At 36.9% G+C, this 17,514-nt stretch overlaps 1 protein-coding gene across 1 annotated transcript in view; it reads right to left on the reverse strand.

Moving 5' to 3' along the window:
- Positions 1-3,421: 3,421 nt before the first annotated feature.
- LOC134219947 (uncharacterized) overlaps positions 3,422-17,514 on the reverse strand; it is a 45,936-nt gene continuing 31,843 nt past the window's right edge. Inside the window, exon 2 of the mRNA XM_062698851.1 lies at positions 3,422-4,363. Within this exon, the coding sequence (XP_062554835.1) occupies positions 4,103-4,363 (261 nt within the window). The 3' untranslated portion in view covers positions 3,422-4,102. The remainder of the gene's footprint in view (positions 4,364-17,514) is intronic.

Below are 17,514 nucleotides of genomic sequence, written 5' to 3' on the forward strand. Positions count from 1 at the left end.
TCGATCATCTGCATCTTTTGACGTCCATGGTTTATGGCCGTACAAGACGACTGGACGAATCAACGATGTATACAGAGCTAGTTTTGTTGCTACCTGTACTGCCGCTAACCGCAAGTCGAGCACATCTGGATATGGCGTCCATATACATATGTGCTCGACTTGCGGTTAGCGGCAGTGTAGGTATCTTCCTAAAGTTACCAAAGAATTTACTGGAGAAATTTTCAAAGGATTACCCCGTGAAATTCTCCAGAAATTGCTTAAGGTAGTTTTGAAAGAATTCCTATTGAAATTTCAAGAAAAGGAGGAATTAAAAAAAAAGATCCGAAGGAATTTCTAAAAGAATCTCCCGAAGTAATTCATAAATTGATTTTAAAAGAAATTCCTAAGCAAATTTCCAAAGCTTAAATAAGTTTCCGAAGTAATCGAAGTAAATTAATTTCTGAAGGAGTTTTTGGAGATTTTTTGGAGAAATTCTGAAACAAATTCCTAAGGAACTCCTAAAACATTTTCTATAGGTATTTCAAGAGGAATTTACGCAGGATTTTCTGAAGGTATATCTGAATTTCTAAATGAAGTCTTGACGGAATGTCCAAAGGAGTTTTCGAAGAAATCTAAGACTGTCAGAAGTTCCTTCTGGAGCTACTTAGAAAAATTTCTTCGGATATCCCTTCAGGAACTTGTTCAAGAATTCTTAAGGAAATTTCGCCCTAGACTTTTGCAAGGAATTCCAAAATAGTTCTTAGAAGAATTTCTGGAGGAATTTTCGGGAAAATATCTTAACGATTTTCCCAAGGTTTTCCTTAACAAATTTCTGAAGGAATGCGTAGAGGAAATTCCGAACTAATTCCTGAGATAAATTCCAAGGAATACCTGAGAGAATTTCCGAAAAAACTTTCTGGAATTTGTGTCCGGAGGAGTTTTTGTAGAACTTTTTGAGGCAATTTCCGAGGGAATTCTTAGACGATTCTCCAAAGGAATATCTGGAGGAAATTGCGAATCAGTTACTTGGAGAAATTCCGAAGTAATTCCTGGAGAAATTTCAGAAATACAAGTAGAAATTTCCTGTGAAATTCTATTTAGAGTTTTTTCATAAATCCCTTTGAAAATTCCTCCGAAAAATCCTTCAAATATTCCTTCAGAAATTCCTTTATGGATTCCTCTGGAAATTCCTTTAGGAATTCTTTTGGGAAGTTTTTTAAAAATACCTTTAAAAACTCTTTAAGCAATTCCAACGGGAATAATTTTCAAAAATTCATTCAGGCTCTCTTTTGAAAATGCTTTCGGAAATTCATCTAAAAATTCCTGCACAAAACCTTCCGAATATATTGCTTAAAAAAACTAAAAAGTTGCTACCGTCGTGTGGGGCTTCTTTTGACTCCGGGGGCTACTTTGGATTTTTGAATTTCTGAAAAATTTAAACGAAAAAAAAATCCAAATTTGAAACAGAAAGTTACCATCCAAGTATCAACAAGACACCCAAATGGGAATAATGGCTATTTGATAGTAATTTACTTCACAATTCTTGTTTCAAATTGTCCAAAGTAGCCCCCAATTTGTCAAAAGAAGCCCCGCACGACGGTATGCAATTTTTAAGTAACTCCTAATGGAATTTCTTGAGGAATGCCTTAAGAAATATCCGGAGGAATTGCTAGAGAAACTTCCGAAGGAATTCCTTAAGGAGTCTTCTAAAGAATTTCTAACGAAATTTCCGTAGGAATTCCCGAAGGAATTCCCCATAAGGAATTTCCGGAAGAAATTCGTCAAGGATTTTCTAAAGAAATCTGTAATGGAAATTTTGAAGAAATTTTTGAGAAATAATCAGGATTTTCGGAAAAAATATTTTAAGCTCTTTTTAGTGGAATGTATTCAACCGTCTAAGACGAGTTAAGTACTCTCCATTTAATTCCACCAATTATTTCGATATTTTTGCAGATACGTATTTCGACCACAACCGTGTGGTCGTCTTCAGTGTCTCGTACTTGACTCGACTTCGACGTATTAAACCATTGTCATTAATAGACGTATCAAACATAAATTATATTCTTCGTTTGAAACCAAAGTTTTCGAAACCTTGGAAGTTTCTGTTGAAACAAATTTTGGACAATTCTCTTTTATTGCTGCCTACTTGCCTTTCCAGTGCAATGGGCAGCAAAGGAATTTGTTGAGAGCTGATCTTCAAATTCTAACTCGCAACAAATCCAAATTTTTCATAATTGGTGACTTCAAAGCCAAACACCGTTCATGGAATAATGCTCAAAGCAATTCCAATGGTAAAATTTTAAGCCATTAACAATCCTATCAGCTCTATTTTTAATTATCATAGAGCTGATTGGGATCTATATAAAACATATATCGATAGGAATTTTGATGTTGATATTCCTCTCGATACCAAAAGTGATATTGATAATGCTCTCGTATCTTTGACAAATTTAATGGTCGAAGCCAGAGGCATTGCAATTCCTAAATGTGAAATTAAATTCAACTTCATTATTATTGACGATGATCTTCAGCTACTGATCCGCCTTAAAAATGTGAGGCGAAGGCAATACCAAAGAACTCGCGATCCCGCGTTGAAAGTTATTTGGCGAGATTTGCAAAATGAAATTAAAAATCGTTTCGCTATTCTGAGAAATACCAACTTTGAGAATAATGTCTCGAAGTTGGATCCCAGTTCGAAACCTTTTTGGAAATTCACGAAAATTCTTAAAAAACCTCAAAAGCCAATTCCAGCGCTTAAAGAGAGAAATAAAATTTTATTAACAAATGGCGAAAAGGCTCAAAAACTTGCTCAGCAGTTCGAGAGTGCCCATAATTGTAGTCTAAGTCTCACTAGTCCAATTGAGGATCAGGTTACACGGAGCTTCGAAGACATTCTCAATCAAGAGAATGTTTTTGACCCTTCGTTGGGAACTAATTTGGATGAAGTGAGATCTGTTACTAGAAAATTTAAAAATAGAAAATTTAAAATTTAAGCCCCGGGTGATGATGGTATTTTCTACATACTTATCAAAAAACTTCCTGAGAGCTCTTTATCCTTTTTGGTTAATTTATTTAACAAATGTTTTCAATTGACTAAAGTCGAGTCAAGTACGAGACACTGAAGATGGCCTTACTGTGGAGGTCGAAATATGTATCTGTCAAGATACAATTAAGTGGTGGAATTCAATGGCATTGTACAAACTCGTCTTATGACAAGTGATAACTACGTTACCAAGTCCTTGAGCGAGTACGCCACCCTTAGGTGGCCAGAATGCAAGCTGGTAAACCCAAGACTAATCCTAATTGTCCAAATGATTTCAAATGCTCGAAGGAAACTCATAAAATGGTCCAGAATCAAATGCAAAACTGGTTGACTTGATACCTACTTATGAAAAAGTTTCGTTTATTTGGGAGGCTCATTTGCCCTGAGGAGCTATTACAGTATTGTTTTTATTTCAATGAATTCTACCTATACCGGTTTCTTATGAATTATTCTAGAGTCACCTGCAAACGTATTCATTGTTATTTGTTTCAGATTTGCTTCCCTCCTACTCCACTACAATTGATGGAAACGATAAAATATGCAACATGGGTGAACGATTATTTATTTCCTTATTATCGAAAAAAAAAAGAAATATAGAAATGACTTACAAGCACGAACCAATGAATTCAACTTCATTGTATTTGCCTATAAAATGTAAATGTTTTCAAACATTTTTTGCCTCTCGGTGTAGTAGAAGAATATTCAAGCTACCGAATGTATCACTATTTCAACGAACATACACTTTAAAATTTGAGTTATTTTGCATACGGATTTCAAATTACTTCTTAACCACCACTTTCGCGCTACATAATATTGTATACCAAAATGGAATATTTTCTCGATTGGAGACAAAATCAAACTTTCCGTTGCCTTGTTGGGAATTTAATAGCGCATTCCCACAATCTTGCGCTCGAAATCGTCTCTTCACAGCCCCCGACTCAATATGGCTGTCTTATATTGGTTCCATAATAACTGACAGCACACATTTCGAAGCTTGTCTTGTGGTGGCACATCCGTTTCGTTTCGTATATTACAGTTGTTGGTTGCTGGGCGAGAATGTACGGAATATGTAGGTGGGTATTAAACTCCACCGTTGCCAATTGCCAGACTGAGGCACATCCCGAACGTGAGTAGTGCCACGATACAGACAAACACGACGAAGCACAGATAGTGGGCGCTGATTGGCATGCGGAACAGCTTTGCCGACATATTCAGCGATGAGGCGTACAGCAGGACGGTGTTCAAATCCTCGGACGAAGTGTTCCGGTGGACGAACGGACGGATGCTGATCAGGTGTCCACAGGTTTGCGTTTGTCGACAGGATACCGTCAGCGATGCAGCCTGGAATGGGGAAGAAGTAAAATATTTGAGGCATGAGGTGTACAGTAGAGTAAGGTGGGAGGAAAATGTATAATTTACTCGATGTATCAAGATATACCAAAAAGCTACAACATACGATGATTGCTAAATACAAGAAAGGTAAAAATTCATGCATTCTAGCGGATATATGTTCAAAATTTTTAGGAAGGATTTTTTAATGCAAAATGTAAAAATATACACAGACTTTTAGAACAAGGCATTGATCACGGAACCACTACATAGGGGAAATGACGGCTTTGGCAGGTTTTGTTTTATTATTGGCAGGGCGGTTTCCTATAACCAATTATGCTCAAATTTGGCCTAAACATTCTTTGCATATCAAAGAATATTGTGGCCAAATTTCATAAAATTTGGTTGATTTGCACCGAAAGATTTCGATCACTAAATGTTTTCTTTGTTGAACTTGTTAGTAGGGCAATGCGGGCGTCATGATCAAATGGTTTTTTAATGCCATTTTGGGTCCTAAACAACTGTGCAGAATTTGGGCCCGAAGTGTTGCTTTCTCGCTTTCCGCATCGCGTTTGAAGTTTTTGTGGAAATTAGTATGGGAGAACGTATATTTTTTAGGCTGACCAGATCATTTCGGTGAAAAAACGGGACAAACGCACTTGTAAAACGGGACATGTCAAAAAACCTTGTGACAAAGTTCAAGAGCTGTGGAAATTTCAAAATTTATTATTTGCCGTGTAAGAAGTTAGAAAAAATGTTTAGAGTGAATTATTCACCACCATAACCTTCTATTGCACGAACACATTAATAAAGTTTAAAAAAAAATCTATTGCATTAAGTTAGGGGCGCGAAAAAACACGAAGTAACAAAAAATTACGCATTTCTCAAAATATTTTCAAAAAATTGTGGAAGTTTGAATTTTTTTTTTAATCTGCTCTTACTGGATTTTATTACTGACCAATATCCAAAAATTTTGTAATTCTGAACAATTGAAAATTACAAAAAAATAGTCAAATTATCAAAGCCCCAAAATTATTTTCATTTCAATCAAAAATCATTTGAAAACAATGTCAAAAGATAAATGCGAAAAGAGCAATAGGGTGGAATTATAGATTTCCCGTGCTATAACACTTATTCATAAATATAAGTGAGAGAAAATCTACGGATAAAAATATCAAGAATCTCAACAAGTAAAGAACATTAATAAAATGTAATTTAAATTATTTCCATGAACATGGTTGGTGCATGTGAATAAATGACAAATCTTATCAATTCACAGTTATTTCACGAGAGGAGCCGGCCAAGGGCCGAAAATCTCGTTAATAAAGATAAATAATAATAAGTTATTTTTGATCGAAATTGATTTAAATGACTCTAAGAGTAGCCTCATGCCTCGGGAATCTTGTCCATTGATTTTGTTCCCATGTGCTTCCAAAAAGGTGGAACCCATGCAATTTTGTCGCGGAAAGTAAAATAAATCTTGGCTAATTTATAGGCTGATTTACAGCTCGGACTCTCGGAGATTCCCGTCGGATTGTATTTTGAATCGGACCGAAATTTCTACAACGGAATCCCATAAATCCCGCTCATACATATGCAAGTGAAATTCGCAGACAACCTGTAGATCTGTAAACTAGCCGTAAAGAACTGAAAACCGAAATCCCTAGATTTGAAACTGCCTTAAACTATGTGCTTAAACTCATCTTGTTCAGCTGATGTATAAATATTTTTTCAATATCGTCGTATTTTTTTACAGTTGATGATTTTGAAATATTCAGAATTAATCAGAAGACTTTGAATGATTCTCAATGTTTCGAGAAGAACCAATCAGGCCTTCGAAAAATTCACTGAAATAAAGCTGTATGAAAAAATCTCCCGTTGTCACCTGTTGTCATTAACTGTTAAAAACCTTAAGAAAAGTCGATCAATGCTAAATACATAGCGGCATAAATAGCATTCTATTAAAAGCAACACTAATAACATAGCATCTCACACTGTTTTGATGGGTTTCGTTCACTTTCTTTGTATCTGGTTTTAGATTCCTGCCTAAAATATTGAATTTGTTTAAATAATATTTTGGAGCTCTTTGGAAGAATCAATGAAAAAACGGGACACATTGAGGATTTTTTAGATTACGACGGGACAGCACAATAAGGTAAAAAAAACGGGACTGTCCCGTTAAATACGGTACGTATGGTCAGCCTAATATTTTTGCATTTTTACTTCTAGAAGTTTCAGTTCATCATAAACCAAGTGGCACATTGCGTTTAAGTATAGCCCAAAGGATGCCGAAAAACTTTGCCGGGACGTCAAATCCGCGCTGCTTAGAACTAAATTCTAAGCAAATACACATAAATATCATTTTGTTTATCACAATTTTCTGAACTCTTCAAGTTCGTTTTTAATAATATGACTGATTTCAAATATCAGTTTTAAACTGCAACTTTATATTTGTACCAAATTAAAAATATGATATGCCAAAACCATAGGTAGTGCTACGTTATTCTCAGTGGATTTTTTGTTGATCTTTATGAACTTTATGAACTTTATAAAATTCGGCACAAGATGCATTGATATACAACAGAAAATCTTCAGGCCAGATTTGATCAAAATTGTTTATCGATAAACTTGGAAAATAATGAAAAAAAATCTTCTAAACCGCAATTTCTACTGAAGTAATAAATTATGCAACTTTGTTGTAATTATTGATCGCAAGACAAAAAATCGCAATTTTTTGACCGTTTTTACTAGAATTTCGGCTAAAATCTCCGAGAATATCTGCAAAGAAACCTTCGAGAATTCCTGCGGTTAATCCTCTGGGAATTCTCGCGGAATTTTTTTTGGAAGTGTTTGCCGAAACATGTTGGCTAAACATTAAATAAATTGAATAAATAAGATTCAAAAGCCAGAAATCTAACTGTTCTTGGATCTGCTGCAGAAGTCGCTACAAAATTTTCGGCGGAAATTCTACGAAGAACATCTGTGGAAATTCCTCTGGGCATTCTTTCAAAACTTCCCTAGGGAAATTATGCGGAAATTCTTTTGGGAATTTTGTCGTAAGTGTGCGGCTAGGTTTTGATGTGGTCCATTTTGTATAGTCTTGTTTGCATCCGCACCCGTTAGCTGTTTGAGGAAGAAATAAGGCATGGCCTACTGTGGGCTGATCTGATGACCATGAAATCATCCGTTTTACCCTCACAGTAAGTTCAAGTACCTACCCTAGGTACCTACATTCTTTAAAAACAACCTGCGGAAAATCTTCAGAACCTACTTTGGGAAATCCCTTCAAGAATTTCTGCGGAAATGTTTTAGAATTTCTTGCGGAAATTGATTTCCTGCGGAAAAAAATCCCGGTGCAATTTTTAGGAACTTTTTACAGAAATTCCTGTGATCATCGCTATAACCGTATAACCTTTTCCCTTACTCGATGGAATTCAAAGTCCCTTGAATTTTGTAACGTTTTACGTTTTTGCCTTTCTCGTACATCAAAGTTTTACCAGAAAACTATACATTCACTCCAAAAGTGTGTATGTGTGTAGCCCACAAATATTTTTTTTTGTTAAACACGTTTCATATAGAAGGACTTGACAGATTGGAGTGCAACAGTTTCATTCGGCGGAGCAAAGTTCCTAGTTGGAAACTATTGTTTTTGTTTTTCAATAAATTAAGCACTTTGGATTATATTTTTATTTTTCAATCAACAAAAACACTATTTGCATTCACACATTGAGTCATCATTCATTTTAGCCGTGGTGCAACTCATTACTCTCATAAATGAGTATATTTAAGCAGCTTGCTAGAATTGCATCAAATCTTTAAACCGCCGAAATGTAGGCAATAAGCACTGCATTTACAACATTGATTCGAATTCAACATATTGAATCATCACCACTGGTGGATAAATTTGGGTTTTTACTACAGCTTCAGCTTCCAAGAATCTCCAAATTCCTGCAGAAATTCTTCATTCTTGCGCCGATTCATCCCACAAATTCCTGCGGGTAATCCTCCGGGAATTCTAGCGAAAATTTTCCTGGAAGTGTTTGTCGAAACACGTTGGCTAAACATTAAGGTGATTATACAATCAAGCCATGTGGTGAATTTGAAACTCACCACACGGTTTTCTACTCCTTTTATCAAAAGTTCAAATCTAGCGTAATAATTTTCGTACAATGCTGAAATTCAAGTCGATTGTTTAGCATGAGTAAGCAAATGATCTACGGATGTTTTTATCCCCATAGGCATTGTGGTTCTCTCAATTCGTGCTCCTGAAAAATCATTAGAAAAAGCACGTGGTTTCCAAGATGGCCGATTTGTGGCTTTGTTGTATAACCACCTTAAATAAATCTATAAATCTATATACATAAAAATGAATTTCTGTCTGTCTGAACCTTATAGACTCCGAAACTACTGAACCGACCGGCGTGAAAATTTGTATGCAGAGGTTTTTTGGGCCGCAGAAGGTTCTTAAGATGGTTCGAGACCCCTCCCTCCTTCGGAAAGGGGGGCTCCCATACAAATGAAACAGAAATTTCTGCATAACTCGAAAACTAAGCAGAGAATAAATGAATTTTAGGCGAAACGAAGTTCGTCGGGTCTGCTAGTTAAATAAATAAATTTCAAAAACCAGGGGTGGCATTGCGCATCTCGAATCGAATCACTCGATTCGTACGTTTTTGCATTCGTTTCGAAAAAAATTGCGGCATTATGTATTTCGTTCGACTTCATTCAGTCGCAGTACAAGATTTCGAATGGTGCTGTACTAGCTTAATCGAGTAGGTTCTGTCAAACGAAATGTAAACATAGAGAATAAGAGATAGCTGTCTCCGTGTTTAGGGTCTGTCTCATTTGGAGAATTAAACTTAAAAGTGACAGTTCGAAAATTAAAAAATCACCCCGTTATAAGAATGGCTGGTGCTACCCAGCAATTCCAATAGGACATCGATGGAAAATGATTCGATATCTGTCAAAAGTAATCTTGCTCTGCAAGCAGGGTTATTTGATAATTATTGAAATGTCACTTTTAAGTTTAATTTTAGTTTAATTATCCAATTGAGACAGAGCCTTAATATGCCGCCCGCTGGAGTGACAACCTTCAGCGCATGGCGAATGTGAGTAAACAGAGAGAATAAGAGTAATTTGATCTGCGTGTAGCATGTTGCCTGTAAGGCATCCTTATGGGCATGAATTGCCAGTTCATTTATAAACAAGCAAATTGTGCTCAATGACTATAAAAAGCAATATTATTTATTGAGCAGTTGCAACCGATTAAAATATTATGCCGATACGATATGTTTTGTTAATTGAAATATTGTTACGACACAAATTATAAGTTTTATGTTTATTAGAGTTAATGCTACAGATCCAATTTTGACATAAATAATTTAAAGCTAAAGAAGGATTCGATAATAAATTACTTTGATGTTATGTGTTTTAGTTAAATGCACTTGGGTCATCTCTTGTGCGTTTTCTTTTATTTAACTCAACTATTTTTACGTAAATTTTGGAATATACACCCGATTCTGTTTTTACACGTTTTTTTTTGTACACGACGTTTTTTTTTTTGTACCCAATTGATCAATGTCAAAAGGTGTGATGTAGTAAGATTTCATTGTTTCTTCGTTGATCATTCGGCGCACTGATGGTCGGTTTCGACTAACTACTTTCAGTCGACAGTCGGGTACCCCTTCATTTGCATTGGAAGCAACAGGTATGCTAGTCGGCAGATTGTTGGAAGCACCACTTGCAGGAGGTGTTGTTACACGAGTAGTAGGAAAAGCAGGAGGTTTTGACGTTGTAGTGGCGTGGTTGATGACAGTGGTGGCAACGACAGCAGCAGCGGGAATGGCAGCGGGGATAACAGTGGTAGCAGTGGCAGCGGTGGTGACGACAGGTGTGGAATTGATGGTGTTGGTCCTTGAGGCGAAGGGGGCTGGCGTAGAGTGGGTAGTGTTGGTCCTTAAAGCAGTTTTATTGTTGGTTCCGGAAGTAGATGGCATCGGTAAAATGACTTCAGGTTGAATTTGTGCTACATTCAGCCCACGATTATTGTAGGAATCATCATTGTCCAAAGCATCGTCTAGTTCATCTAATTCGGGAATCGTATTGTTGGCAACGCTTGATCGTAACGATTGATCAAGATTGAAGCGGTCGATGGTATTATGGAACTCAGTGGGATCATGTGCTGCAGTTCCAGACATTGCAAACTGTTGCAGTCTCGTTGAGAAGTTTGACTCGCGCCGAACAGAAGTGGAGATAGACAGTAGACCATTCAACGTTTTTAAATTCTCACCAAATTGGCCAACTCTAAGGTCCATCGAATCGACTCGCAATAGAAGATCCCTCATCGTTTTATAATTACTGCTTCACGGTCCATAACACAGGGATTAAATTCACTCTACAGTTCTCGCAAAACCAGAGCAGACCAACGTTCGCAGTCCATGCTTTGAAATTTGTTGCATTTAGGCCTACGCAGCCAGGGTGAAAAACTCTTCCGCACGACCCACTGCACAAGACACTTCTATCGGATCGCGCAAAATTTCTCGCGCAAGCCTTACATGCATCCATAATTCAAATCTCTTTCCCACACCAAACACAACCTACGTAGTGGATTTCCCAACGTCACCAAAAACAGACAAAGTGATAGTTGCGAGACGATACAGAATCCCAAACAGCCTCGTATTAAAATACAGTGCACAGTGCGTTCCCAAAATCCACCTTTATCGTTTTCCTCTTTAGCGTCCCTTTACTGAAGCCGTTGTCGAACCAGAGCCTGCACGTCGATTATAGTGTTTCGGTTTTTGAGTCCACCGAGTGCACCAAGACACGCTACTCTATCCAACTCAAGCACCGCTACAAGGCGTGTTAAGTTTCACTAAATGTTCATTCATTAAAGCCGGTGCCGAACCAGAGCCTGCGCATCGATTATAGTGTTTCGGTTTTTGAGTCCACCGAACGCACCAAGACGCGCTACACTATTCGACACAGCAGCACCGCTGTTAGGCGTATGAATGCACGGAGCAAAACAAATAGGTAGATAATGGTACTGGTCAACTGTGACGACAGAAATACTTACGTGAGTGTGATAATGTAACGTCTCCCAGTTATCACAATTAGATGAATTGTTTTCGGTACTATCCACTGTCTCTAGATTGAAATCTGGTGGTAGTGAAGAAATTAAATCACTTTTGCACTCCAGCAAGCAAAGAAAGAGCTTGATCTTCAGTCGTGTTTGATTAAGCGAGCAATCCTTCAGAGTTTTCCAAAAACGGCGCGATTAATTGATGCGAAATACACGGTAAGCTCGACAAAATATAGAGACCTCCAAAAAACCGTTGCAATAGAACCAAACTCGTATTATTTTTTTATTAGCATGATTCATCGAGAAATCATAAAACTTTTTTTACACGGATTTTCAAATTTTGAACTGAAAACTTTTTTTACACGGAACGTATCCCCCGTGTAAAAAAAGAATCGGGTGTACACGTTTTTACGCAGATTTGCCTCATAGATTTTCCACGCGATTTATTGAAATCGTCAAGAAATACGTGAAAACTACAAAAAAACAATGCATATTGTCTGGAAACTATAAAAGTAGGCATGCTAATGACATTCTTTTCCTCAAGAGACAATAATAAAACATTTATTCTCTTCCCGTAGAGAAGCTATAAAGGTGACGAGTGTTTTTCGTTCGACTTGAGTCGTTTTTCAGTGTGCTATCGAGTTTTCATAATGCCAAAACATCTCGTTATTCTTGTACCTCCGCAAGCAAACTCGAACGATGAGTCGTTTTCGAGATCGAATCGAAATCCGTAATGCCAAACATGTTCGACTCGATAGAATTACGTTCGAGTCGAGATGCACAATGCCACCCCAGAAATCCAATTGATCTTGGATCTGCTTGGATACGGTCACGCTATGTTGGCTGCAAAACAAACCTATTGTGTATAGGATAATATGAAAGGATGTAAAAAAGGATGCCACCGGGCTGATCTAGATAGGCGAAGATCCATTAATTACGTGACGCTGAAATAGGCCATTTCCAACCCCCCTCCCCCTATGTCATACTTTTTGTATGAATCGTTGAACAATTTTTTAAAGGATTGTCACACTTTGGTAAACTCCCTCCCCCTCTTAGCGTTACGTAATTTATGGATGTTCCCTAGGCATAAGTCTTATTTTTAAATAAGCGGTATAGATCTAGAATTTCAATTACTAAATTTTCACCTAAAACTAAATCCGCGCCAAATCCACGCGAAACCCTAAAATCGTTATGTAGATTCGCGCCAAATCCGCGAAAACCGCGAAATCCGAAATCCGCGTAGTCGGAACAACCTTCGCGTATTTGATTCCGACCTTCACCTGCCTACTTCAGCGTTGAATTTAATTGACTCAACTATCTGCGCCTTCAAATCACCGACAGACCCACTCTAGAGTTGAATTTTCTTCGATCTGAATAGATCCGACGGCATTTTGTCAAGCTACTAATGCACATTAGCCGATAAGGGTTAATAACTGACCCCCGATCAACTCACTCCAAATTTGGGTTTTATTAATACATCTAATACATCTTAATACATCAAACCGCCGACCAAGCCTCACCAGATTTGGATTTTTCTTGATTCGGCTAGGTCAAATATCGATTCCGGCCATCAACCAATCCACTCAAAAATATGATTTTTCTTAATCCAAATATGTCCGTCGTCCGATAACGATTTTCAGCATCGACATCGACCGACCCACTTTAGAGGTGCATTTTATTAACCATCTGGATCTAATAGTGCGTTGGCTCTGGTAAAAAAGCCTGTTTTTCGGATATGCGTGAGTTTTTTTTCGTGAAAAGTTCTTGAAATTATATGGATATTTATCCATCCATATACAGATTTAACCATTCTTAAGCTTAAGTTTCAGAGGTTTAAACAACATCATAAGGAATCTTTTCATTTAGTGCGTCACGCATAAAAATAGTGATTACAACCTACTCTCTTTGCCTCACCTAACTGACTGTCGTGTCAGGATTACCTTTCGGAAAATTATTGTCTAGTTCACACTACTAATAATCCACACTTTGAAATCTATATAGATTTAATCCACTTTGTTTATCAGCGCACACATCAATATTTTTTTCTTCTGATTTTGATGCAAGATTGATATTCTAGAGCCTGTTAAGTTCTATCCATGACTGCATTCCGAGATCAGTGGTTGACTTGAGTTCAGTGTTGAAAAATGGAAATAATGAGAAACATGTTAGCAATGAGTTACGTAGAATATTGTTGATGATTTATTTCTGATTTTGATGTAAGATTGATGTTGTAGAGCCTTAAGTGACATTTTTATCTTAAAATAATATTCTTAATATAAGTTTCAGAACTGACCTCCCCCCACCTTCTCCGTGATGTACCTTAGACATAGTCATAAAGAACGTTCAGACATGTTTATGTGATACCAACCCGATTCTGCTATCTGGTAATCAAAAATTATCACAAAATATAGAAAACCCTTTAATTTTTTTTCTGCAATTCACGTATTTAGACTATCAGATGCCAGGTTCCTGTTCACCACTAAATATTGAATTGGCGAGAGTTCGGCTGGTGCCCGGTGCTGGGAATTTGGTTTCATCAGTATCCGCTAAGCTGCGGAGGACGACGGAGGACCTTCGTAGCTTAGTAGGAAAAGCACCTGTCTAGCGTACTGGTTTCGTGAGATCACACCCCACCGAAGGGGCGGTTACCCTCCAATACATTTTCCGAACTAAATCTATCACATGTTGTGCATATGCATAATTGAGTTTCAGACATAGGGGAAAATACCTATTCTTGGCAGTCTAAGACATTCGCCAAATTGAATGATAAAAATAATGAATAATTACACTAAAACACAGGTACAGTTTAACTGGTATACATTTGCATGCTCTTTCTTTGATGATTGGTGTTCACTAAATATAACAGCTTTCACCACAAACTCAGTAAATTTAACATAATGTAACAGGTCAACGTTTCTTCTATTGGCATAGCAATTTCTATTATCAGCAATGGATTTGCTCCCTTTAGCAACTAGACATGGAAGTAGAAAACTGGTAATGTATTGGTGTCAAATGCTGGTTGTTTATATCCTCCAGTAGTAAAATTCATTCATATTAATCGGCCGCACGCTCATCTCGCTTCACTCAATTTTGGAACAAACTTTATTGTTTATCAAAACTGGCTTAACACAAAACATGAAGTTTTAGCCTTGGCATCAATTTTACGTCAGGTATACAGATAGTCAATAGCATTTAAACACATTGTAAAACAAATTTAACCCTTATGAAGCCAACAAAAATCAGACGTGAATGGCAGATAGAGTACCCGTGTACCCAGATATTGACATTTTCATTACTTTTACCATTTTCAACCTATTTGAATAATGTTTGCCATTTAGGAGAAGGGAACTTATATGCTTTTTGTCCGCTGCCAAGATTTACATCTTTTGTCTTTTGTAATGCCTTAGAGTCTACACGCGTAAGCAAAAGTCTATCAACCAGTTTCAAATATACAACTTGCTCTTGGCGGTCCTTACATGATATGTTTGTTTCATAAAAAAAATCATGGTGGTTGTGTACAAGACACGACCGCTCGACGTAAACTACGTGAAACCAAATCCATACACATAAGAATGAATATTTGTCTGTCTGCCCTTATAGACTAGGAAACGGCATGAACATTTGTATGTAGAGGTTTTAGGGAACGATGAAGATTCTAATGATGATATTAGACCCCTCCTCTTCTGGAAGAGGGACTCTCATACAAATGAAGTACACATTTCTGCTTTAATCGAAAATTAATCTAAAAAATGGAATCCAAAATTTGCAAATTTCGAATACTTAACGTATTTTAAATAATGTAAAAAATATATATTTAATCAATTTTAGGTAAAACGAAGCTCGTCGGTTCTGGTAGTACAGTATATTAACAATATATTCCACCTCGTGAGTCTTCATATGTTGAATAATGGACAGCACTGTCCTATCCAGCCGCTGGAGCCACCCCATTCTTACACTACGTTTCACAGTTGAATAATAGATAATACCCTAAAAGTAGGCAATTATTTATGGTTGAAATGCACTATGTAGGATCGGGAATGATTATAATTTTTTTGATGAGCTTGGAAAGTATTGAAGTTGCAAAAGGAAAGCGGTCCTGTCAGCCACATAAGGGTTAAAACACTACGGTGTTGCTATCACTTTTAATATAATCCATGGTCTGCGTAAAAATCCGAATAGAAACATTTGCATTTTAACACTTTTTTTTAAATAAATGCCATCGCCGGATATTTTGTTCGTATTTTTGCTAAAATCAAATCACATAGAATTGTGCGTGGTATCTTTTTAGCGTGTGTTTGATATGCTCACAAACACATTCTCTCGCTCTATTCCGAAGTGTGCTGCTGTCAAAGAAAACGAACAGTCCCGATTTTATTTAGTGAAACATAGAGCAAATATTGTATAAATTTGCTCTTTGTGGTAATAATCAAGTGGTGATAAAGTGTAAAAAGTAGTGTACGTACTTAATTTGTCATGTCAAACGCAATAAAGAGGAGAAACAGGCGATCCAAAAAAGTAAGTAACAGTTTGCTATTCGTGCGCTGCTTTCTTTGGCAATGCAATAATGGCAAGGATTTCGAAGGTGCAAATTTGTTTCGATGATTAACTCATCAAATCTTCCTACTTTTACACAAACAACTTACTCAAATGAAAGCTTAGACTTGAAATTGTGTGATTGAATCAAAATTATGTTCATAAATAGTGTATGTTTGCTGGAAAATGCAAATATTGTTGAGGGTGCCAACAACTGTCGCACCCTGCCAATGCCGTATTCTACCCTAGTAAATATTGAATGTTATTTAAATCATCTTCAAACTAGAGGCCTGAATAAGAGAAACGCGGATAGGTATATGCCGCCAATCGAACCGTCAAAAAACAGCAGCTAATCGGGCAGGAGACCTGACAACGGACAACGGTTTTTTTTTTCATATGGAGTTTGGCAAGTAAGACAGTACCCTCTTTTTTGGCGCATAAATTTATACTCCAATGTCAAAATGCTCATATACTATTATAAATTGTGGTGGTATTTGTAAAAATTTGTATTGTTTACCATTTTTACAAGAGAGAGTGGTGTCGAAAGCACATATTAAATTGAAGATAGCAGCGAACAAAAATACACCAAATCCGTAAATATGTAGTGTTTTCACTTTATTCCTTACGCGAAATATGCAGATAAATAATTATGTTGGTAGAAGAAACACTGTTATTGCGAGAACAGAGAAAACTTCTAATTTTGCGGAGCAAAGAAGAAAAAGAAGACTGAGTGTCGGAAACTTCAAATGACATGCACTGTGCGAAAAGTGTTGATATTCCTTGATATCAAGAATATTCGAGAAGTCTAAATTGTTTCAAAATCGCATCAATACGTTCCGAAATGCCTTAAAAATACCATAAAGCTTATTTAAAATATATAGCGGCATGTAACACTCGTTTAAAGTTACATATTCCCTTTGATTTCAATAATCAACATTCACACCGAAAAAATCAACCAACATTATTTTCCGTGCATCATGTGATTTGACGTTTGCGGAACAGCTTTCCGACGGTCGACCGTCGGACCCTCGTTCGAATTTTTCTATCTTCTCGCAATAGTGCCGTCGGCATTCGCTCGATTGGTGGCAACAAAAATTTGACAGCTTAGCACCCGCCTGACATAAACCATTTCTTCCTTTTCATGTGTTGTTCTTTGATGAAGAAGATTGAATGCAGTGTTAGCAGAGTCATATTTTCTATCCGCGTTTCTCTTATTCAGGCCTCTACCTCAAACCACTAAGCCTTTTTATCTAACTTCATCTAGGTAAGATTCAAATTATTCTCAAAATGTAAAATTTGTGCATTTTTATAGTAAGAAGGGAGCTCAAACGGTTTTGTTCAATACTGCATGGAATCCTAAAAACCCTAAAAAAAATCTAATTTTGCGGAGCAAAGAAGAAGAAGCAGACTGAGTGTCGGAAACTTCAAAATGGCATGCACTGTACGAAAAGTGTTGATATTTCTTGATATCAAGAAGATTCGAGAAATCTAAAATGTTTCAAAATCACGGCGGCATGTAACACTCGTTTAAAGTTGCATATTCTCGTTGATT

This window comes from Armigeres subalbatus, chromosome 3 (assembly GCF_024139115.2).
Source record: "Armigeres subalbatus isolate Guangzhou_Male chromosome 3, GZ_Asu_2, whole genome shotgun sequence".
Taxonomy (NCBI): Eukaryota; Metazoa; Arthropoda; class Insecta; order Diptera; family Culicidae; genus Armigeres; species Armigeres subalbatus.